Here is a 26,746-nt window from a genome sequence, read left to right on the forward strand (position 1 = left end):
AAGGAAGATTTGAGAACAACAAAGTAAAGCTTACTGGCAAAGAGCTATTATTATCAAGCAAGTCAAAAAAACTAACAACAAATGTATTAATAGAATAACAAAGTCCCCAAAACTCTGATATATACCACATAAAATGTTCTCGAGATATAAGGCATAACTACAAATTAATAAAATGTGGTTTTACACATGAAATATAAAAAGAATCCTTATTAATTGTGAATATAAAAAGGGACAACAGCTATTATCATTAGAAGTTCCTAATTTTTCAAAATTAAAGATAGTAATTTCCTGATACAAATGATAAAATGAGGTGAAGTTTTTTTGGTCTCTGTTTTATTTCCAATGGTGTTTCTTAGCAAATACAACAAGAGTAAAGGGCAGTACACATTAACTAGGAAACAAATCATAACTGCTTCTTGAAATAAAACACACAAAGGCAGGGGAAAAAACAGAATAGTAAATTAAGCATTGCACAAAGCACTGTATACCAAGAAGGAAAAATTATATTCATCAACAAAAAGAAAATATAATACATTGATCATTTTCTTATTATGGGAGACTATATCACATTATTATCATACATTTAAAACAAATATTTAATTTAAATAATTTTAAATATAATTGCTAAATACCTTGAGGATCCCATGCTAAGTTGTATGTCACAGAACTCAAAAAAAACTGCCCAGTTTTAAGCCACTGGCACTTGAGTTGCTGAAATATGTAGACAAAAAGAAATAAGAAAAAAGAAAAAGATGTTTTTCAAATAATATCCCAAAACACTACCATTTTATCATTTTCTTCAACTTAAGACTTTAAGATCTGGAACAAAGATGAAAATATTTCACTATTATTTTCATATACTGTTTTTAACGTAACTTTCATTGGTTCCACTACTATTTATTATACCATATTGAGCTCCTTGCCATGCCCAAACAAAGCAGGTTCTCTCAGGCTTTTTCTCATGCCTATAAATACCTTCTTATATTTAGGATATCCTATTCCTCACATCTCCATCTGCAAATCCCTATCCTTCCACTAAGATTAGCTAACTCATCATCTCTGCTATGAAGCCTTCTCTGACATCCTGGCAGCATCAATACCACTTTAACATTCTGCCATTATAACACTGATCACATGGAATTAGTATTTGTCTATACACCTGACTCTCCTCCCATTAAATTGCAACTCTTCAAGGGCAGAAACTATGTCATAATTTTGTTATCTTCAGCGTTTGTAATGGCTGGCACAAAGATGTTAAATGTTTACATATTTCTTTTTAGTACATAAATATAAAATGTCCTTTTGTGAGAGGACATTTGTGAAAAGCTTTGCAAAGCTATGTTACCTTAGGCAAGCTATATGTTAACTGCTTGGCAAATAATACTTTTTAAACGGTAATGCCATTTTGTGTTATAATATTTTAATAATATTTAACAATTTTAAAATGTATACAAGGTTTCCTGACTACCTCAAGGCAGAATTTTAAAACATAACTGCATCCCAACAATTTGGGAGGCCATGACAGGAGGATTGCTTAAGGCCAGGAATTTGAAACCAGCCTGGGCAACATTGCAAGACCCCCATCTCTATAAAAACTTTAAAAATTAGCTGGGCATGGGAGCTCACACCTGTGAACCCAGCTACTTTGGAGGCTGAGGCAGAAGGATCACTTTAGCCCACGAGTTTGAGGTTATAGTGAGCTATGATGATCACACCACTGTATTCCAGCCTGGGTCACACAGCAAGACTCTATATCTAAAAAAAATGTGTGTGTGGGGTGTGTGTGTGTGTGTGTGTGTGTATCCGCAAACCCTGCACTTCATTATCCAAAAATTATTTGATATTTTATAATCAGAGAAAATGCTATTTTTAAACCCTACCACTGCTGACCAAACAACAATCACAACAGCATAACACTAAATACTGTTCAACAAATCTATTTTAGTGTAGTAATTAAATAATTCCTAAAATTATAGACATCCCTAATATTCTTTCCTTTAGTGTTCCTCAGAGTGCAATCTGTGGAGCAACTACCTTGAAGAAATTTGGGGAATGAGACCTGGAAACCTAAATGTTTAGTATGTGCTCTAGGTGACTCTTAAGTAGTCCAAAATTTGATATCCATTTCACAATACTATTATAGGGAAAGATTAATATTTTAATTTATACTGTTTTGGGGGAATGTAAAAAGATATATTCAAATACATATATTTAATGAAAAAATACCAAAACCATTTGTTTTAAGGCATTTCACTTAAAAACATACTTTAAAAATTACTTGTAAATATATACTCAGCATTCAGATTTAGCATTTGCAATTTTGATTATTTCTGAGTGATGGTAAAAATGTAATGCATGCAGGATGTTTTAAAGGGCTTAATTCTAACCACATTAGATGTTTTGAACATTAAGTAAGACAAATATAATATAGCACCCAGTATGAATCTGAATGGTTCACAATGTGGTATGCTTAACCACTTAGCTGAGCCGGTAAGTGAGCTTTTTAAACTCCTAACTTCTTCATTCAACCAACATTTAGGAACACCTACTATGTTCCAGATACCTTTTTTTTTTTTTTTTTTTTGAGATGGAGTCTTGCTCTGACTCCCAAGCTGGAGTGCAATGGTGCAGTCCAGGCTCACTGCAACCTCCACCTCCTGGGTTCAAGCGATTCTCCTGCCTCAGCCTTCCTAGCAGCAGAGACTATAGGCACGTGCCACCACACCCGGATAATTTTTTTATTTTTAGTAGACACAGGGTTTCACCATGTTGGCCAGGCTGATCTCAAACCCCTGACCTCGTGTTCCACCCGCCTCGGCCTCCCAAAGTGTTGGGATTACAGGTGTGAGCCACCACACCTGGCTGTTCCAGATACTGTTCTAAGTACTGGGGACTCATCAGTGAAAAAAGCTTCCTACCCTTATGTACCTTTAGATAACTTTCTACATAGTAAACAATAAATAAATAAATGCTGTAAAAAAATTTTTAAATAGCAAGATAAGTGGGGGTACAATTTTTTAAAGGGTGGTCAAGGTAAACCTCATTGACAAGGTATTAGTGAGCAAAGACCTAAAGGATCTATGGGAGCTATCCTTGGAGATAGCTGGAGGAATAACATTCCTGACAAAGAAAACAACCAACACAAAGGCTCAAAGAGGGAAGGTTAACTGAGAAACAGTAAAAATGCCAATGTGGCCAGAGTAGAACCAGAGAGGACAAGAACTTATGAGGTGAGCTCTGAGACACAGTAAGTGTGGTACTGAGTAGAAGGGAAGTTGTAGTCTACAAAAGGCTTTTGGCTTTTTATCTGAAAGAAATATGGAGCAGCTGGGCATGGTGGCTCATGCCCATAATTCCAGCAATTTGGGAGGCTGAAGTGGGAGGATCATTTAGCCCCAGAGTTCAAGATCAGCCTGAGCAACACAGGGAAACTCCATCTCTACGAAAAATTTAAAAATTAGCTGGCCATGGTGGTACATGCCTGTAGTCACAACTACTTGGGAGGTTGAGGTGGGAGGACCATTTGACAGGTTGAGGCTGCAGTGAGCAGTGATCATGCCACTGCACTCCAGCCTAGGGGATACAGTGAGACCCTGTCTCAAAACAAAAGAAAAAAGAGAGAGAAATATGGAACCATTACAAAGTTTTAAGCAGAGAAATGTCATGATCTCCTCTGTTGAGAACAGACACTGGGGTTGAAAGCAGCAGGAAACCAGATATCAGATAGAGATTAGTAATCCAGACAAGAAATAACAGTAGTTCAAACTAGGGTAGATCTCAGTTAACACAGTAAATGTCAATTTGCAATATTCTAGAGACTTGGGTTTCTAAAAGCACTAGGGATGTATCCGTAGTGAATGTAAGGATCCTAACATAAAGCACTAGACCAATTTTTCACTGATACTCTAGTCTATTTTCAGCACTAGCTCCTAAGGAGCTTTTTATTAACATCAATTGGATTCTAAAGTTAACTAGATTCTAAAAGTATTCTATTATTGGTTAATACTTACACAATTTCTTTTATGAGAATTTATGCCCAAGGGCTCAAATATACAAACAGCATTACCATATGAAGCTGCAATCTAAAAAAGAATAAATACAGCATTAATATCTAGAAAAGGGTAACATAAAGATATCTTCCTTTTCATAATAATGTATAAACTAATTACATATAATCTCAATACAATATTCATGGTTTATTTCCTTCCATAAATATACCTGGAAGTGTACTGGAGTTAAGAGTCTCTCCTCTGTTATCAAAAAATTCAGCAGGCTTTATTTTACATATCAAATACAAGGTTGACCTATTCAAAGAAATCATATTTGGATGGACAGCTGCCAAGATGGCTGAATAGGAACAGCTCTGGTCTACAACTCCCAACGAGATGGACACAGAAGGCAGGTGATTCCTGCATTTCCAACTGAGGTACCAGGTTCATCTCACTGGGACTGGCTGGACAGTGGGTGCAGCCCACAGAGGTTGAGCTGAAGCAGGGTGGGGCATCACCTCACATGGGAAGCACAAGGGGTCAGGGGATTTCCCTTTGCTAGCCAAGGGAAGCTGTGAGAGACGGTACCGGAAAGAACAGTACACTCTGGCCCAGATACTGCACTTTTCCCATGGTCTTCACAACCGGCAGAACAGGAAATTTTCTCCAGTGTCTGGCTCAGCGGGTCCCACCCCCATGGAGCCCAGCAAGCTAAGATCCACTGGCTTGAAATTCTCACTGCTATCACAGCATCTGAGGTTGACCTGGGACACACGAGCTTGGTGGGAGGAGGTGCATCCGCCATTGCTGAGGCTTGAGTAGATGGTTTTACCCTCACAGTGTAAACAAAGCTGCTAGGAAGTTTGAATTGGGCGGAGCCCACCACAGCTCCCTGAGACAGAGCACGTGGGGGAAGGGGCGGCTGCAGGCGCAGCTTCAGCAGACTTAAACGTCCCTGCCTGACAGCTCTAAAGAGAGCAGCAGTTCTCCCAGCACAGCATTCAAGCTCTGATACGGGACAGACTGCCTCCTCAAGTGGGTCCCTGACCCCCCCGTGTACCCAGACTGGGAGACACCTCACAGTAGGGGCCTACAGACACCGCATACAGGAGAGCTCTGCCTGGCATCTGGCGGGTGCCCTTCTGGGACAAAGCTCCCAGAGGTAGGAACAGGCAGCAATCTTTGTTGTTCCGCAGCCTCCGGTGGTGATACCCAGGCAAACAGGGTCTGGAGTGGACCTCCAGCAAACTCTAGCAGACCTGCAGCAGAGGGGCCTGACTGTTAGAAGGAAAACTAACAAACACAAAGGAATACTATCAACATCACCAACATTAAAGAAAAAAGGTAGATAAATCCATGAACACGGGAAGAAACCAGTGCAAAAAGGCTGAAAATTCCCAAAACCAGAACACCTCTTCTCCTCCAAATGATCACAACTCCTCGCCAGCAAGGGAACAAAACTGGGTGGAGAATGACTTTGACAAACTGACAGAAGTAGGCTTCAGAAGGTGGGTAATAACAAACTCCTCCAAGCTAAAGAAGCATGTTCTAACCCAGTGCAAGGAAGCTAAGAACCTTGAAAAAAGGTTAGACAAATTGCTAATGAGAATAATCAGCTTAGAGAGGAACATAAATGACCTGATGGAGCAGACAAACACAGCACGAGAACTTCATGAAACATACACAAGTTATCAATAGCCGAACTGATCAAGCGGAAGAAAAGATATCAGAGATTAAAGATAAACTCAATGAAATAAAGCAAGAGGACAAGATTAGAGAAAAAAGAGTGAAAACAAATGAACAAAGCCTTCAAGAAATATGGGACTAGGTGAAAAGACAAAATCTATGTTTGATTGGTATACCTGAAAGTGACGGGGAGAATGGAACCAAGTTGGAAAACACTCTGCAGGATATTATCCAGGAGACTTTCCCCAACCTAGAAAGACAGGCCAAAATTCAAATTCAGGAAATACAGAGAACACCACAAAGATATTCCTCGAGAAGAGCAACCCCAAGACACATAATCATCAGATTAACCAAGGTTGAAATGAAGGAAAAAATGTTAAGAGCAGCCAGAGAGAAAGGTCGGGTTACCCACAAAGGGAAGCCCATCAGACTAACAGCTGATCTCTTGGAAGAAACCCTACAAGCCAGAAGACAGTGGGGGCCAATATTCAACATTCTTAAAGAGAATTTTCAACCCAGAATTTCATATCCAGCCAAACTAAGCTTCTTAAGCAAAGGAGAAATAAAATCCTTTACAGACAAGCAAATGCTGAGAGATTTTGTCACCACCAGGCCTGCCCTAAAAGAGCTCCTGAAGGAAGCACTAAACATGGAAAGGAACAACTGGTACCAGCCACTGCAAAAACATACCAAATTGTAAAGACCATCAATGCTATGAAGAAACTGCATCAATTAATGGGCGAAATAACCAGCTAGCATCATAATGACAGGATCAAATTCACACATAACAATATTAACCTTAAATGTAAACAGGCTAAATGCCCCAATTAAAAGACACAGACTGGCAAACTGGATAAAGAGTCAAGACCCATCAGTGTGCTGTATTCAGGAGACCCATCTCATATGCAGACACACATACAGGCTCAAAATAAAGGGATGGAGGAAGATTTACCAAGAAAATGGAAAGCAAAAAAAAGCAGGGGTTGCAATCATAGTCTCTGATAAAACAGACTTTAAATCAACAAAGATCAAAAGAGACAAAGAAGGCCATTACATAATGGTAAAGGGATCAATTCAACAAGAAGAGCTAACTATCCTAAATATATATGCACCCAATACAGGAGCACCCAGATTCATAAAGCAAGTTCTTAAAGACCTACAAAGAGACTTAGACTCCCACACAGTAATAGTGGGAGACTTTAACACTCCACTGTCAATAATAGACGGATCGACAAGACAGAAAATTAACAAGGATACCAGGGCTTGAACTCAGCTCTGCACCAAGCAGACGTAATAGACATCTACAGAACTCACCACACCAAATCAAGAGTATACATTCTTCTCAGCACCACATCACACTTATTCTAAAATTGACCACATAATTGGAAGTAAAACACTCCTCAGCAAATGCAAAAGAATGGAAATCATAACAAATAGTCTCTCAGACCACAGCGCAATCATATTAGAACTCAGAATTTAAAAACTCACTCAAAACCTCACAACTACGTGGAAACTGAACAACCTGCTCCTGAATGACTACTGGGTAAATAACAAAATGAAGGCAGAAATAAAAGATGTTCTCTGAAACCAATGAGAACAAAGACACAACATACCAGAATCTCTGGGACACATTCAAAGCAGTGTGTAGATGGAAATTTATAGCACTAAATGCCCACAAGAGAAAGCAGGAAAGATCTAAAATTGACACCCTAACATCACAATTAAAAGAACTAGAGAAGCAAGAGCAAACACATTCAAAAGCTAGCAGAAGGCAAGAAATAACTAAGATCAGAGCAGAACTGAAGGAGATGGAAACATGAAAAACCCTTCAAAAAAATCAATGAATCCAGGAACTGGTTTTTGGAAAAGATTAACAAAATACATAGACCACTAGCCAGACTGATAAAGAAAAAAAGAGAAGAATCAAATAGACACAATAAAAAATGATAAAGGGGATATCACCAATGATCCCACAGAAACACAAACTACCATCAGAGAATATAATAAACACCTCTACACACATAAACTAGAAAATCTAGAAGAAATGGATAAATTCCTGGACACATACACCCTCCCAATACTAAACCAGGAAGAAGTTGAATCCCTGAATAGACCAATAAGAGGTTCTGAAATTGAGGCAATAATTAATAGCCTACCAACCAAAAAAAGTCCAGGACCAGATGGATTCACAGCTGAATTCTACCAGAGGTACAAAAAGGAGCTGGTACCATTCCTTCTGAAACTATTCCAAACAATAAAAAAAGAGGGAATCCTCCCTAACTCATTTTATGAGGCCAGCATCATCCTGATACCAAAACCTGGCAGAGACACAACCAAAAAAGAAAATTTTACACCAATATGGCTGATGAACATCAATGCAAAAATCCTCAATAAAATACTGGCAAACCAAATCCAGCAGCACATCAAAAAGCTTGTCCATCACCATCAAATCGGCTTCATCCCTGGGATGAGAGGCTGGTTCAACATACACAAATCAATAAATGTAATCCATCACATAAAGAGAACCAATGACAAAAACCACATGATTATCTCAATAGATGCAGAAAAGGCCTTTGACAAAATTCAACAGCCCTTCATGCTAAAAACTCTCAATAAACTAGGTAATGATGGAACGTATCTCAAAATAATAAGAGCTATTTATGACAAACCCACAGCCAATATCATACTAAATGGACAAAAACTGGAAGCATTCCCTTTGCAAACCGGTACAAGACAAGGATGCCCTCTCTCAACACTCCTATTCAACATAGTGTTGGAAGTTCTGGCCAGGGCAATCAGGCAAGAGAAAGAAAGAAAGGGTATTCAATTAGGAAAAGAGGAAGTCAAATTATCTCTGTTTTTAGATGACATGATTGTATATTTAGAAAACCCCATTGTCTCAGCCCAAAATCTCCTTAAGCTGATAAGCAACAAACATATGAAAAAAAATGCTGGTCATCACTGGTCATTAGAGAAATGCAAATCAAAACCACAATGAGATACCATCTCACATCAGTTAGAATGGTGATCATTAAAAAGCCAGGAAACAACAGGTGCTGGAGAGGATGTGGAGAAATAGGAACGCTTTTACACTGTTGGTGGGAGTGTAAATTAGTTCAACCATTGTGGAAGACAGTGTGGCGATTCCTCAAGGATCTAGAACCAGAAATACCATTTGACCCACCAATCCCATTACTGGGTATATACCCAAAGGATTATAAATCATTCTACTATAAAGACACATGCACATGTATGTTTATTGTAGCACTGTTCACAACAGCAAAGACTTGGAACCAACCCAAATGCCCATCAATGATAGACTGGATAAAGAAAATGTGGCACATATACACCATGGAATACTACACAGCCATAAAAAAGGATGAGTTCATGTCCTTTGCAGGAACATGGAAGAAGCTGGAAACCATTATTCTCAGCAAACTAACACACAAACAGAAAACCAAACAATATGTTCTCACTCATCAGTGGGAGTTGAACAACGAGAACACATGGACACTGGGGGGAACATCACACACCGAGGCCTGTCAGGGGGTCGGGGGGCTAGGGGAGGGATAGCATTAGGAGAAATACCTAATGTAGATGATGGGTTGATGGGTGCAGCAAACCACCATGGCACGTGTATACCTATGTAACAAACCTACACGTTCTGCACGTGTGCCCCAGAACTTAAAGTATAATAAAAAATATATATATGGAAAAAATCATATTTTTCATAAGAATTTTATTTTTAATATAAAATAACTATTAAAAAATACATTTCAAAAGCATGCATCTTTGTCAGAAACTTTATAATCTAGTGAAAATAATATAAAATCTATGAGAAAAGCATCAACTAATAACAGGTCTTAAAAATATTTCAAATAAAATGGCCTAATTATACCATCAAACAGAAAATACCAATTGGGACACCATCTAGAGGAAGGAATACAAAAAACAGGCTAAGGAGAAGTCAGGGAGCCATAAACTGCACCTGGGGGAAAGAGCTGATGAAGACATCTCCAGAGGACTGAAGCAAGAAATTTAGGGACCAGGAGGATTTTGTTCCAGGTGACATACCTGGTAAGAAAAGACATAAATCCCTCTGTTCCCAGAAACTACCACAGCCTGTTTTCCAATAATTTCTTGAAGGCTATTTCTAAGTTCACTCTCCTCTTGGTAAGATGGAATTAACTACAGGGAATAGACCAAAAACCGTCCTTTCTGACACCTCTGCACCCTGGTTAACCTTTAAAACTCAATTAGGTATATATTCTTTTAAGGCCTGCCAAAAATATCCCCTGTGATTTTAAGGCACTGTTATACCAAAAAGTGATTTTAACTCTTACCCAACATCTAACATTCTTTCCAAGAAAAATCATAATCCACAACAGAAAGCTACTTCAAATAACACTTACGCAAAAAGTGTTGTGAATGATTCCATTCAACATGTCAATCAACGAATGAATGATTATAACAGACTAATACAAAGTCACCAATGTGAAAGTTATCACCACAAGGACTGGGGGATAAAAGGACTAAACGAAGATGTCAATAAAGACAATAAAGATATTATAATTTTGCCTTATGTACATTAAACCATCTCAAGAAAAGTAGAAACACAAGTTGCTCTGTTTCCCATGGTATGAATACCAATGTCTTATATACTTTTTTAAAAAGTTTTACTCCCAGAGAATGTGTGTTCATTGCGATTATCACCAGCACTTGAGTTATTTACTAAAATTCACCTCTGACAACTATCATACAACTTTAGGCAGGCTTAAGCTACCTTGCTTGGCCTAGAGAGAAGAGCAACAAAAAATTAAAGAGAGAAATCTGACACTCCCCGTGTTTTCTAAACTAAGTGTAAGCAATGCTTGAGGGTGGGGAGTACCTGGGGGGAAAAATTAGAAAAGCAAGAAACAAGTACCAGGAAACACCAGGAAATCCAGTGTTTCAATACTAGGTCAAATGTATCACTGAATTGTCAAATACTGGTACATTTACACAAATATTAAGGCTTGATATGGGCAGTAGGATAGGGCAGGATAAATGGTATGATAAAGTAACCATAATTTATCATTCAGTATAAATTTGTATGATTACTATTTATCACCATGAATATTCTGATTTAACATATTCTTGATCAAATTTGTTACCCAATAAAGAACAATTTCTAGAACACTAAGATTGTTTAAACTGTTACAATGATTACAGGTAAAAACCTTATTTCTCTATTCTCGTAGAGACATTCAACTCGGCTACATAATACTGGCCTTATTGAATTGCTGGAGTATACAGCAAACATCCTATATTTACTTGACATGCAACCAAAATTTGATGTACATTATGTTTGAAAATTGGGGGAGAGGTACATATGATGAAATTTTAACTATTTCAAAATAAAACCTCTGTTTTAAAGCCTGAATGAACCATAAGACTCTTCACTCAACAAAAAATCTTTCAGTATGTTAACAGACTTTACAAAGCACTTCCTATATGACAAGCATGATATTAGATATTAACAACTTGCAGAGTTTCTTAATAAAACTTTGATGTTATAGTATGAGTGATATAAGGGGTGCTAGGTAGAGAAGAAAAAAGTTTACTTCCCCTTACTGGCTTAATGGCTGCTAGAAGTATTAACTGGCAGAATATCAGTATGCACAGGATTGTAAGGCCTACAGATCTTTGAAGACAGTATACATACAGCTGTAGAACAATTATCAAATTATCAGTTTAATGGCACTTTACAATTTGTATAAACCTATCACTTTGCAGCTTCTGCTAATAATCACCCAAGCAATACATACGAAATTATACACAAGCTTTGCATAAAAGGATAAGAAGATTCTGAGATTATTAAACACATTTTTAAATGACATTCGGTAAAGAAATTAAATCCCTTACTCTTCCTTGTTGGTTAGAACACTCCACACAGCTGACTTGGATGTTTCCATGCTTAGCACCAGGAATGATCTGTACACATTCAAAGTCATTTGCCAAAATAACAATATCACAGCCTGATCCATATGCCTAAAAAAAAAAAAAAAAAAAAAAAAAAAGTTTTACAATACGTAAGATATGTAACTTTTGAAATCTTATTACATACTATTTTATCTTAGATTTTATTGCCATTATAAAGTATACCTTGGGACATTTTACAAAATAGTTAATATAATAAGAATATCAATTTCTAAATAAGAACATTAAAAGTCACATTAAAAAATAAACTGATGACACTCCATGCATTATCATTCAACAACTGTTACTAACAGGAAAAGGGTTCTTCCAGTTCTTAGAACAGCCACTGTTCCTGCAGGTCATAAGTCATTCTGTTTAGACTTTCTCTCCAAAGTTCATCTCAGTAAACCCTAAAGTATAAAAGCTCCATCTAAAAATACTAAGACATTGAAGACTGTAAATCTGTTCCCAGGGTTCAAACCAGGCTTAAGAAATATCAAGATAGAAATCAGGCATGCATTTTCCAACACAATTCCACATGCCTTAAAAAGCTAGTTAAATAAACATGAACAACAAAGGCAGAATTAGATGCACTAAGGCAATGGCTAAACTTAAATGCATCAATGACTCAAATGAATCCACAACGCAGCCTGCCTCCAACATCCACCATCCATCCCCAACATCATCAGGCCTGAGGGAGAAAGGAAACCAACCCAAAGTTGTTTTACCAAAGGTAAAAAAGTCAAATAAAATAGAAAATGAACAATTTATATAGAATATTGGGCAAATACCACTATATGATCTTGAAAATAGACTACAACACAGAATTAAATTGTTGGGAAAATTCCCATGTCCAACTCTAATGAGTAAAACCACACATTTCTTCCTATTGCAACACTTCTTGCTGTATGCTATTCCTGTTTTGCAACTTTGTGAATTTTATGACCTAAGGGTCAGAGAGTTGGGACATATTTCTTTTTCTTCCAAACTACTTATGATTAAATATTCAAAACAACCTAACAACCCAATTCTCAAAAGAAAAGCTCCATTAAAAGCAAGATAAACATAAAACTTATGAAATGGTATTTTTCCTCACTGTTTCCACACCCTTAAGCAGTGTGGTTACGACCTACAAAATAGAGATATCCAATAGCCAGGGCTGACATGTGATGACATCTGAATCAGTGACCCATGCCCTGAAGGAATCCATATAAGGCTGCTAATGAAAGAGGGAAATGAAGATAAAGACCAGACAGGAAGACATTACTTCTACTAAAACTTCCAATGTTACCAAAATCCTGCCGTAACCACTATATAAAACATCTTCAACCCATGTGTTTATAAAAATCAAAAAGTTCACCAAAAGAAAAGCAAAGACAGAATTTCAAGCAAGAAAAATATGGAGAAAATCACTCACAGGAGGAAATGATCACTTACATTCTTATAGACAAGGCAGACTTGGTTATACCATGAATTCAGGAAAGCTAAACTGAAGGGGAATATTCAGTATATGCAGAAGAAATGTTTGGATCACCATGCTAATTTTTAAAGTATAGTATTAAAATAACAAAAATCATCTTACTCTTGAGGAACAATTTCAAAATTTCCAACGTGCCTTATATCATTATCTCAGCAAAGTGGATTCATGTTTTAAGCAGACTTTATCTAGTTTGAAATCAAACACACAGTTTTCAGTTTTGGTTATGCCATGTTGTGCTATCTTAAGAAAGTTATTTAAGTTCCCTAAGCATTTCCTCATGGTAAAATGAAGCAAATAATACTTGTCTCTTAGGATACTTGTGAAAATTAAAATGGAAAATTTACACAGTCATTTAAGAAACAGAACAGTGCACCAAGTCTCGAGTCTGGGCTAGGGACTGAGAACACTAAAGTACAAGACATGGTCCCAGTTACTCTAATGGGGAGATGACTAGGTAAATTACTAATTACAACTAAATGACAAACTGCCATGACAGAGACAGTCATAAAATAGTAGAAGACAGAAGTACTCAACAAGTGTTGGATCACTCTCTCTTTAATCTTTGCAACAAACCTGGAGGGTAGATATTATCACTCTTTAAAGAAAAATTCAAGTTCATTAATTTGCCCAAGATTACAGTTACTAAATGCAAAGTGTTCAAACTCAGGTCCTTACAATTCTTACATTCTTTTCCCTACATTATATATCAAAAAGACATAAAATATTCCATATAAATATTAGTACACTTTGTTTCTCTAAAGATGTGCCATCCCTAGCAACTAGTGCTACTTAAGATAAATTCACTCTTACGGCTCAGTCACTGAAAAGGCTTTTTACTCTTCCCTAGATAACCATAATTGCCTGATGTTTTCCAGAGAATGTGTACTATACTCCATTTTTCTGATCCGGCAATAGTTCAAATTGGATGCATCAAAATCACCTAGGAAACCTATCAGAAACACAGACTGCTCAGTCCCACACCAGACTTTAAATTAAAATCTGCATGGATAAAATAATTTGGCAATATCTATCAAAATCTTAAGTACAATATACCTTTTGATCAAATATTCCCTATTTTACCCTATAAGTATATGTACAAAAGTTTGCCAAAATATATGTAGGACATTCAGAGCCGCAGTATTTATAGTAGCAAAAACTAAATATAATCATACCACTCATCAGTGAGGAGTAGTTAAATAATTACTGAATTACACTGGAATACTACACAGCTACTAAAAGTTAAGAGGCTGGGTACAGTGGCTCATGCCTGTAATCCCAACACTTTGGAAGGCGAAGGCAGGAAGATCACTTGAGCCTAGGAGTTCGAGAATAGCCTGGGAAATACAGTGAGACTTCATCTCTACAGAACATCCAAAAATTAGTTGAGCGTGGTGTCACACGCCTGCAGTCCCAGCTACTCGGGAAGCTGAGGTGGAAGAATCACTTAAGCCCGGGAAGTCAAGGCTGAAGTGAGCTATGATTGCACCACTGCACTCCAGCCTGGGTGACTAAGTGAGACCCTGTCTCAAGAAAAGGAAAAAAACGGAAAGTTTAAAGACCACTGGTTTAGAATGGTCTCAAACCCCCTACCAAACTAGTAATTCCCATCAAAATGGAACAACTTGTGTCTGGTGCTAGTTTCCTGTTGAACCAGAGTTACGCAATGCCTACCATTTTATATAATAACCATGATTACTGCTAGAATGGAATCTCTTAAACTACTGCACACTAACAGCTTGAAAAAGTGCACAGGGGCATTTTCTAAAGAGTCTAATGCATAAATAATCCAAGTGTGGAAGAAAAAGGGACTCATATAATCAGTCAGTACTGAATCACATGCATTCTGTAATTGAGGGCCCATGAGATTTTAATGGCTTTAAGGCATGTTTAATGTCTATCTGGTTCCCACTATACTGAATGGTTCATCAGAGCAAGGACCTTACCTTGTCCTTGTTTACCATTGTGGTCCCAACACCTAGCACATAAGCAGCTCTCAATAAATAGCTGTATAGTAAATAAATTATTAAAGTCTTCCTAACCGAATGTCTGGCTCCAGAAGTCTATGTACCTAGAAACTTAGTCAAAGAACATGGAGTTGAAACACTGACACTGCCTTGTTGCTAATAATTTGGCCAACCTATCCTCATAAGCTTAAGAAAAGAGGGAGAGATTGTGACTGATTTTCCAGCTAACAGTATCAACAAATGTAGAAGATCTATTAGAAGAGAATCTACCAAAGCCTTCCTTATAATTCACCATTTACTGAATACCTACTATGATCAAGCTGTTTTGCTAGGGTCTTTACAAAAATTATCATTATCTTCACAGGCCTGCTTTTGAAGACAGAGAAACTGAGGCCCAGAAAGGGTAAGTAATTTGCCCTAGTTCACTGAATGAGGATTCATTTGCTTCACAGCAAAGTTCCTGCTCTTTCCACTGCATTGCCCTACCTCTATTCCATGAAGATCCTGTTGGTGCTAGAAGGAGTGTGTTCATTTTTGTAATCCCAATTAATTTACCACATCATGGAGCACAGAATAAGCATTCTGTAAAGACCAACAGTTTATACAAAATCTATAATTTACTCAAAAGATTCCCATTCTCTCAATTTTAGAGAGATCAAAAATGATTTTGTTCCATTCTTTTTCAGAATCTAGTTTTACCAGAGGAAGAATTTATAGTGCAGGAGGAAAACAGGGTGTTCGTTAAGACTACAAGCAAATACTAAATTGACCCCAGAGAGTATGGATGTGGGCTCCTTTGTGTTAGATAAATGAAATACTTCTGACTAAGCTAAGTTAGTAAAGTTAGTAAACTAACCTCTTCACATGTGGGAGATAGGCCACAGGATTATTATAGGGAGGCAAGGAAAAGGACTGCAAGCCTTTTCTGGAGAAATGGAATCCCTTGACCGGATTATCCCTCCTTGGATTCTTTGTAGAGCTGACCTGTGCCAGAGCACAATATACGAGTGTACTGCTCTTCTAACAGTACTGACCTATAAAACACTTTATCTTGAAATCAAGGATATGGCTCAGCCCCTACACACAGAGAAGGCCCAAGAAAAGAGGAAGGGTCTTAGAAAAATGGCTTTCCTTCCATTCATGTGGGAGGATTTGTTTTATAAAAGGACTAAACTGTTTATCTGATGATAAAGAATGATTAGCTGATATTAGTAATTCACAGCTCAGAGATAATTCTGTAGCATAAACTGCTACATCCAAAAAAAACTTTAAAAATATTAACCCTCACTTGTTATAATCCTATTCTTAGAGACCAAATCCATCCTATTAGGAAAGAGAAAAGTATTCTCTGCTTTGAACATTGAAACTAAAAGTTTTCCACCTGAAGTCTAATAGACGTTAAGTCATAGATGACCTCAGTAGGTCTTTGAACTCCTAAAAATTGTATTTAAAGTTGTGCGAATGTGTTTCTTTTCTTTGCTGTGGTACTATTACCACAATAAAGATATTGCTGCTTTCTTTAGAGCAGGGGTCCCCAATTCTTACTACCAGTCCATGGCCTGTTAGGAACTGGGCCTCACAGCAGGAGGTGAGCAGTGAGTGAGCGAGCAATACTGCCTGAGCTCCATCTCCTGCCAGATCAGCGGTGGCATTAGATGCTCATAGGAACGCAAGCCCTATTGTAAACTGCACATGCTAGGGATGTAGGCTGCATGCTCTTTATGAGAATCTAATGGTAAACATAATGTGCTTGAATCATCCCAAAACCATCCCTCTCCTTCACCCCTCGCTGTAGAAAAACTGTCTTCCACAAAACCAGTCCTTGGTACCAAAAAGGTTGGAGACCGCTGCTCTAGAGGGTTTAATGTCCTCATGAACAATGCAAATTTTGAGATCACTGACAACCACAGACAGATGCGTCTAAATTTAAGAGACAAAAAAAGCACTGATAAGGGAGTATTAGGCATGTTGAGAGGTCGTTTAATATGCAGTGTGAAGAGGCATAACACACTCATTCAGTCTTCTCTAACTTTAGTTTTATATATAATTGTCTTAACTACATTATTTTCAGAAAAGAAAACTAATACTCTAATCCCACAAACACTGTTCTAATTTCTCAAATTTCCTTTATGTCTCAGATAAATTGAAGCGGAGAGTAACAAAAGGAAAACTTTTAAAAAGCTTAAACAAACATGACCACATTTCCTATGAAACTATAGCATACAACAGATTAATTACATTAGCATTTACTATAGAATAGTTGGATGTTTTAACATCCTGGAAGTTACAGGGTCAAAGTTTGAGATCATTGACAACTACTGATACATGTCTAAACTTCAAAGACCAAAAAAAAGAAACAAAACCTGATAAATCAAGGTGTATTAAGCATGTTGAGAGGTTTAACAAAGTACTATAATCTTACCAAGAATACTATATCAAGAGTGTTACTATTAAACTCCCACCTCTCCCTGGGAGTGAGTTTTGATCAATGTAAATATGTCTACTTTTATACTGAAGAAGGCACATTTTATTAAGAGTTAGAAAAATAATTACAAGAAGGAGGTACCATTTATTAAAAACCTACTGGGTGACAGGTATTATACTATTTTCATTCTATATTCCTAATCTTTCTTTCAAGACTGCAACAATCCTAGAAGTTGGTTATTAATCCCACTTTAATATTTTTGAAAAAGGAATTTCACAGGATTTAATCAAATTCCTAAGTCACAAGGTAAATACACGACTATAATTCAAACTCATCCCTCTTTACTGTTTTTTCCACTTTACTAATGACATTTTTCTATCGTTTTGTTTTCTGTTGCTCAAATTTTTTGCTCTTTATTAATTACATTTAAATTCTTCACTTCTGCTGTGATCTTTGCTCATAAACAAAAAAACTAACAGGAAGGCAGGGTTGTCTGGGCTTTGATGGTTACTTGGCTGTACCAAGAGATCTTATAGAAGAGTCTTAAGAGGCCAGTGTTGACATAAGAAAAATCTTACAACCAAGAGGACAAAACACAGATTAACAAAGATTTCCCAGGAAAACACCCATTCCTTCTCTCCATTTTAGTCACCTAATTAAAACCCTAGCTCTTTATGATACTCTCAGAATTATTAATTTCTAAAAAGGACAAATAAGTTTCCTTATTAAATACATTCCTGATTAAGCAAGAAATTTCACAACTCACATATCCATTGAAATCATGTACAAGGTAAATAAGGCACATAAAATGTTTAATATTAATGTTTTTAGTAACAAGATTTTCTTTTTCATAGAGGAAATAACACACATACTAAATTTTAAAACTAAATAAGAAAATGAAGTCACCTTCTCATCCTTTTCACCCTTCTTACCCCTCCCCTCCTCATTCCCAGGAAGCAATTACTTAATAATTACCTATGAACCCTTCCTGAAATGTTCAATATATAAAAGTATATCTTTTATATATCTTCTTTTAACATAAATGGGATCATGCTATACACAATTCTGCCACTTATTTTCCACTTAGTTAACAATGTATCTTGAAGAACTTTCTACATCAGCACAGAGGAAATTACTTCATTCTTCTTAATAGCTGCACAGTATTAATATTTCATGTTGTGGCTTTGCCATAATTAATTTTGGTTGTTTCCAGTCTTTTACTATTTCAAACAATGCTTCGATGAACATGTATGTATAGATGATATATGCGTATGTGTCCAAGAATCCCTACAGAATAAATTCTAAGATATAATATGCTGGATCAGTGATTAAAATTAATTGCAACTGCAAATTGTCTTCCAAAAAGATTATAGCCCCAAGCTGTATAAAAGTACCTATTTCTCCACTTACTCACTAACCCCAATCATTATCAAATGTTTTAATCTTTCCATTCCAACAAAACCTGACATCTCCCTGTTCTAATTTGTATTTTTATTAGAAGATAAGCATTTTTTCACATATTTATCAGCTATTTATATTTCTTTCTCTGTAAACTGACTATTCATATTATTGGTCCATTTGTCTTTCTGCAGTTTTTCACACCTACAAACAAACCCTTACCATTATTAACTCCCACCCACCACCAGGCACCGCCAATTCCAAGATACATAAAACTCCTACCATGAGATATAAGTCCACACTACAGTAAGAAAAGCAGGGAACGGGTAGCATTTGAATAAGTTCTTTTGTCCACATGATTGAGAACACACTTTACTGACATGATTCAGTTATTCTAACTGCCCAAAGTCCACTCGAGAGTGCTGAATAAGCAAAATAAATACATGAAAAAGGAACTAGACAGTATGAAGAAAGCTTACAGCAAAAAAGTTTAACCTAAGTCAATGATGAGTACGGAAATGTTGGAAATAACCTAATAACGACTGCTTGTGTGGTAATCAAAGAGACTGTTCCTCTTAGAAACAACTCATATCAGAAAACGCAAAATTAACAAAATTTATGCAAGAAGCAGTAGAAAAAAGCAAAGCTGTGGGTGCTCTGTCGAGGGAAACATAACACAAAGCTTGACTACAAATATGTAAAAACAAAAATCTACGGCCAGAAAAAAACAACAGAAGAAAACTTAAGAAAACATTCTAAGCGTTTATGAGTAAGTGGTAAAAGGCAAGATGATTTCAAATTTCTTCATAACTACTCCAAAACAGCAACTGGCCTGAAAGAAAGAACTTTCTTTATAAAAGTAAAATTTTAAATTTAGACTTTAAAAAGAGCAATTTAATGTTACTAAAAAAAACTAGCCAATTTTGATAATTTACTAATAGATGGAGCTATAACAAACTTCTAAGTACTAAGCTAAAGAGAAACAAACTTGTGATCCAAACTAAGTCTATTTATATACCTCTGATAAAGAAGAAAAACATGTTTTTTTTACTGGTGGTAGTAATATCTGAAAGGAAAATGAGACCTTGAAAAGCAAAATATGCAATAATTAATTATTTGCTCGAATTAACCATTATAAAACCAACTCTATCTCCAGCTTGCCTGCATTCTCAATAAAAGGTAGATCCGGAAGTGGAAATAAAAAATCTTATATCTTACATTTTATATGTCAGTGCTTTTGATAACTATTTATATGTCAGTGCTAAGAATAAACCATTCAAAGTATTCATTGTCAAAAATCTCTAAAAAAAAAAAAAAAAAAATCAATACTGTAAAAATCAGTCCCATGGCCTGGCCAACATATACAAAAACATACAGTCACCTTTTAGCCTCAAATTTATTCTCAAAAGCTTGGAGTATGTAACAATCTGCTTCATAACAAATAATGAAGTAAAATACTACTTTTTAAAATAGCTACTTCTAAAGAAATAAAAAGAACTTTTTTTATTATACTTTAAGTTTTAGGGTACATGTGCACAATGTGCAGGTTTGTTACATATGTATACATGTGCCATGTTGGTGGGCTGCACCCATTAACTCATCATTTAGCATTAGGTATATCTCCTAATGCTATCCCTCCCCCGTCCCCCAACCCCACAACAGGTCCCGGTGTGTGATGTTCCCCTTCCTGTGTCCATGTGTTGTCATTGTTCAATTCCCACCTATGAGTGAGAACATGCAGTGTTTGGTTTTTTGTCCTTGTGACAGTTTGCTGAGAATGATGGTTTCCAGCTTCATCCATGTCCCTACAAAGGACATGAACTCATCATTTTTTATGGCTGCATAGCATTCCATGGTGTATATGTGCCACATTTTCTTAATCCAGTCTATCATTGTTGGACATTTGGGTTGGTTCCAAGTCTTTGCTATTGTGAATAGTGCTGCAGTAAACATACGTGTGCATGTGTCTTTATAGCAGCATGATTTATAATCCTTTGGGTATATAGCCAGTAATGGGATGGCTGGGTCAGATGGTATTTCTAGTTCTAGATCCCTGAGGAATCGCCACACTGACTTCCACAATGGTCGAACTAGTTTACAGTCCCACCAGCAGTGTAAAAGTGTTCCTATTTCTCCACATCCTCTCCAGCACCTGTTGTTTCCTGACTTTTTAATGATCGCCATTCTAACTGGTGTGAGATGGTATCTCATTGTGGTTTTGATTTGCATTTCTCTGATGGCCAGTGATAATGAGCATTTTTTCAAGTGTTTTTTGGCTGCATAAATATCTTCTTTTGAGAAGTGTCTGTTCATATCCTTTGCCCACTTTTTGATGGGGTTGTTTGTTTTTTTCTTGTAAATTTGTTTGAGTTCATTGTAGATTCTGGATATTAGTGCTTTGTCAGCTGAGTAGGTTGCAGAATTTTTTCCCCGTTCTGTAGGTTGCCTGTTCACTCTGATGGTGATGACCCAATATTGTTTAGGGTTTGTTTTTTTTTTGAGATGAGGTCTCACCCTGTCCCCTAGGCTGGAGTGCAGTGGCATAATCTCGGCTCTCTTCAACCGCCACCTCCCAGACTCAAGCAATCCTCCCACTTCAGCCTCCCAAATAGCTAGGACCACAGGTGCAAGCACCACACCCTGTCAATTTTTTGTATTTTTTGGTAGAGATAGTATTTCACCATGTTGTCCAGGCTAGTCTCGAACTCCTGGGCTCAAGTGATCTGGCCAGGAGCGCTGGGATTACAGGCCTCATCCCCCTAAAGTGCTGGGATTACAGGTGTGAGCCACCACACCCAGCCACAATACTGTTTCTCAATTTGTTCTTAATACATTTTACATTTGAAAGTTTTAAAGTTAATTGTATATTATGTCATATATACCAACATAACTTAATATTTATGACAACTTCAAATTATTTTTGTAACTATTGGAAATTTCTGGAAAACCATTTAATCTAAATGTTGATATTTTGAGGGAAATAGTCGTAACAGTGTCCCAAAAAATTTGCTCAAATAGTATGATTAAACTATTAAATTGTGATTAAACTATTAAATTGTAATTAAGCTTCCAACACCTTCAGTATGATGGAAAGAGCATATTCCTGAGAATCTAGAGGAGCTAACACTGTAACAATGGGTATATCACAATCTTCCTATAGATGTTTCCTTCAGCAGCCAAATGAAAGATTTCAGCTAGATCATTTGAGACCTCTTTTTTACACTGTATTTCTGCGGCTGTACACAAATTTGCTTCAAAAAGTCTCCAAAAGATTAAATAATCCAGTGTGCACTATTTTACATAGAGCCGTAGGTAAGCAGGCACAGTATGTTCTTTACTTTGTGATGTTTCCCCTCCTCACAGATGGCAGAGTTAAAGGATGGTCCAGAGTAATGACTAACAACCATCTGGAAATGATGGTGGCTAATAACCAGCTGGAAAAGATGAGCTAAGCCAATCAAAGTCTACTCCGGGAAATTTAAACCAAAAGACCCAGAGTTACCAGAAAGAGTGGAGCTGAAAAGTCATGCATATTCAGAAATAAGGCAACTATTAAGAATCATGTGCAACTTGAAGAGGAACTCACAAGTTTCAGAAGCAAATAGATCAGATGCCCAAAGACAAGAAAGACCTATAAGAAAACAATGCATAAAATCCCTAAAACAAAGCAGTTGATACTACCAGCTTTCTATTTCCAATTACTCTGAAGTCCAACTGCTCTTCCTTGATGGTTTATTGTGTATCTTAAAATAAACCTTGCTCTTACTTCAGTACATTTGTCTCTTGCCCTGACTAGAAGCAAAACTGGTACAAAGATTAGGGATATACAGAGCAGGGCTTCAAAGAAAATGTGGATTTGGCCATGAAATTAGGGTAAGGAGTACAATGAGAATTCTGGGAGGAAAGAGAGCAAAACAGGATGCATATAGTGATAGCAGTTACTAAAGTTATCTGTGATTGCTTGGAACCCAGAATACGTGATTGCAAGGCTTTTGAGCATTAGATAGCTAAATGTACTTTTTTTCAGCCTTTAATAAAGAATAGAAAAAGCAATGAGCAAGAGTATGGTACAGCATCAAACCATACAACTTCTCTAGAAAATAATTCGATATTATGAATTAACAGACTATAAAGAGAATTAAATAGAGTACTCTGATTCAGTAAATCTGTTTTTAGGACTCGAGCCTAAGAAAACATCCAGACATGCAAACAAAGATCACAATTAGTATTAAGATGTTTATTGCACCATTATGTAAAGTAATAAAAAAGCAAACAATCTAAACAACACATAATAGAAAAATTATGCTTTATCATGTCAAATGTATTGTTCATCTTATTCACAGGCCTTTCTAGAGAAAAGTGCCCCATCTACAGTCCTTCTGAAAGAGCAGCCCTGGCAGACCACGTAATCAACAGTATAAAACTGACTGGATCTGGCGTTGACACTTGATTCCAAAGACCAAGAATTTAATACCAAAAGCCATAGGCTAGCCAGCAAGCTATGATGTGGTCTGGCTTAAAAGAGTGAACTGGGTCAGATTCTACTTCCTAGATATTCAACTAGTAAAATCAAGAAATGCAGCAGGTACTAACAGGCACTAAAGCCAAAATGGCTTTATGTACACAGAGGCCAGGGAAGTCACTGTGATTCTCATGTAAGCCAGTTTTAATAGACCCAACACAAAAAGAGGAACAGACACTGTAAGAGACCACATAGCCCACTAGAAAGAGTAAGCAGTCCACAGAAATGAGTCCCTGATAACTGAGGCTCAGCTGTACTACAACTTGTGTTACAAGACTCTTGGAAGATTTGTCTACTATTCTCTTTTCTATATCCTTACAATAAATTTCCCATTACTAAGGTAATCTGCCTTGACTACTTCCATTTTAATTTCTTTTTTTTTAAGAGATGGGGTCTCAATATCTTAGTTGGACTCAAACTCCTAGGCTCAGGTGATCCTCCCACCTCAGCCTCCCAAGTAGCTGAAACTACAGGCATGCCACTGCACCCAACTTCCATTTTAACTCTTTATTCAACAACTATTTATAACATGATAACTGCTAAGCATTAAGTCAACGAATGTCTATTGAGCAGTTACTCTAGACCAGGCATACAGGGCATAATGTGGTAGAAAATACACACAGGATCCTGCCACATGTGCTTATATTTTGCCAGGATAGGAGGAGAGAGAGAGAAGTGGACAATAAGTTTTTGTTTGTATTTTTTTAATTTGTAAAGGCTTGAGATTCTCATTAAAAATAGCAGACAAGGGGGGTGGAGCCAAGATGGCCGAATAGGAACAGCTCCAGTCTACAGTTCCCAGAGTGAGCGACGCAGAAGATGGGTGATTTCTGCATTTCCAACTGAGGTACCGGTTCATCTCACTGGGGAGTGTCAGAAAGTGGATGCAGGACAGTGGGTGCAGTGCACCGAACGTCAACCGAAGCAGGGCGAGGCATCGCCTCACCCAGGAAGCGCACGGGGTCAGGGAATTCCCTTTCCTAGTCAAAGAAAGCGGTGACAGACGGCACCTGGAAAATCGGGTCACTCCCACCCTAATACTGTGTTTTTCCAATGGTCTTAGCAAACAGCACACCAGGAGATTATATCCTGCGTCTGGCTCGGAGGGTCCTACGCCCACAGAGCCTCGCTCATTGCTAGCACAGCAGTCTGAGATCAAACTGCAAGGTGGCAGTGAGGCTGGGGGAGGGGCGCCCACCATTGCCCAAAGTGGTGGGAAGCTCGAACTGGGTGGAGCCCACCTCAGTTCAAGAAGGCCTGCCTGCCTCTGTAGACTCCACCTCTGGGGGCAGGGCACAGCTAAACAAAAGGCAGCAGAATCCTCTGCAGACTTAAATGTCCGTCTGACAGCCTTGAAGAGAGTAGTGGTTCTCCCGGCACTCAGCTGGACATCTGAGAACGGACAGACTGCCTCCTCAAGTGGGTCCCTGACCCCCGAGTAGCCTAACTGGGAGGCACCCCCCAGTAGGGGCAGACTGACACCGCACATGGCCGGGTACTCCTCTGAGACAAAACTTCCAGAGGAACGATCCGCTGTTCACCAATATCTGCTGTTCTGCAGCCTTAGCTGCTGATACCCAGGCAAACAGGGTCTGGAGTGGACCTCCAGCAAACTCCCACAGACCTGCAGCTGAGGGTCCTCACTCTTAGAAGGAAAACTAACAAACAGAAAGGACATCCACACCAAAACCCCATCTGTACGTCACCATCATCAAAGACCAAAGGTAGATAAAACCACAAAGATGGGGAAAAAACAGAGCAGAAAAACTGGAAACTCTAAAAATCAGAGCGCCTCTCCTCCTCCAAAGGAACGCAGCTCCTCACCAGCAACAGAACAAAGCTGGACGGAGAATGACTTTGACGAGCTGAAAGAAGGCTTCAGACGATCAAACTACTCCGAGCTAAAGGAGAACGTTCAAACCCATGGCAAAGAAGTTAAAAACCTTGAAAAAAAAATAGACGAATGGCTAACTAGAATAACCAACGCAGAGAAGTCCTTAAAGGACCTGATGGAGCTAAAATCCAAGGCACAAGAACTACGTGACGAATGCACCAGCCTCAGTCGCTGATTCGATCAACTGGAAGAAAGGTACCAGTGATGGAAGATGAAATGAATGAAATGAAGCGAGAAGAGAAGTTAAGAGAAAAAAGAATAAAAAGAAACAAACAAAGCCTCCAAGAAATATAGGACTATGTGAAAAGACCAAATCTACGTCTCATTGGTGTACCTGAAAGTGACGGGGACAATGGAACCAAGTTGGAAAACACTCTGCAGGATATTATCCAGGAGAACTTCCCCAATCCAGCAAGACAGGCCAACATTCAAATTCAGGAAATACAGAGAACGCCACAAAGATACACCTTGACAAGAGCAACTCCAAGACACATAATTGTCTGATTCACCAAAGTTGAAATGAAGGAAAAAATGTTAAGTGCAGCCAGAGAGAAAGGTCCACCCACAAATGGAAGCCCATCAGACTAACAGCTGATCTCTCGGCAGAAACTCTACAAGAGCCAGAAGAGAGTGGGGGCCAATATTCAACATTCTTAAAGAAAAGAATTTTCAACCCAGAAGTTCATATCCAGCCAAACTAAGCTTCATAAGTGAAGGAGAAATAAAATCCTTTATAGACAAGCAAATGCTGAGAGATTTTGTCACCACCAGGCCTGCCCTAAAAGAGCTCCTGAAGGAAGCACTAAACATGGAAAGGAACAACCAGTACCAGCCACTGCAAAAACATGCCAAATTGTAAAGACCATCGAGACTAGGAAGAAACTGCATCAACTAATGAGCAAAATAACCAGCTAACATCATAATGACAGGATCAAATTCACACATAACAATATTAACCTTAAATGTAAATGGGCTAAATGCCCCAATTAAAAGACACAAACTGGCAAGTTGGATAAAGAGTCAAGACCCATCAGTGTGCTGTATTCAGGAAACCCATCTCACGTGCAGAGACACACATAGGCTCAAAATAAAGGGATGGAGGAAGATCTACCAAGCAAATGGAAAACAAAAAAAGGCAGGGGTTGCAATCCTAGTCTCTGATAAAACAGACTTCAAACCAACAAAGATCAAAAGAGACAAAGAAGGCCATTATATAATGGTAAAGGGCTGAATTCAACAAGAAGAGCTAACTATCCTAAATATATATGCACCCAATACAGGAACACCCAGGTTCCTAAAGCAAGTCTTTAGAGACCTAGAAAGAGACTTAGACTCCCACACAATAATAATGGGAGACTTTAACACCCCACTGTCAACATTAGACAGATCAATGAGACAGAAGGTTAACAAGGATATCCAGGAATTCAACT

At 37.8% G+C, this 26,746-nt stretch overlaps 1 protein-coding gene across 8 annotated transcripts in view; it reads right to left on the minus strand.

The window, feature by feature from the left end:
• Window positions 1-26,746, minus strand: part of DMXL2 (Dmx like 2) — a 172,574-nt gene that overhangs the window by 116,681 nt on the left and 29,147 nt on the right. For all 8 annotated transcript variants that reach the window (XM_055363012.2, XM_019011116.4, XM_055363013.2 and 5 more), the window contains exons 2-4: window positions 11,580-11,705; window positions 4,011-4,082; window positions 633-711 (exon numbers count right to left, since the gene is read on the minus strand). In XM_055363012.2, coding sequence (XP_055218987.2) covers window positions 633-711; window positions 4,011-4,082; window positions 11,580-11,705 — 277 coding nt within the window. The remainder of the gene's footprint in view (window positions 1-632; window positions 712-4,010; window positions 4,083-11,579; window positions 11,706-26,746) is intronic.

This window comes from Gorilla gorilla, chromosome 16 (assembly GCF_029281585.2).
Source record: "Gorilla gorilla gorilla isolate KB3781 chromosome 16, NHGRI_mGorGor1-v2.1_pri, whole genome shotgun sequence".
NCBI classification, from domain to species: domain Eukaryota; kingdom Metazoa; phylum Chordata; class Mammalia; order Primates; family Hominidae; genus Gorilla; species Gorilla gorilla.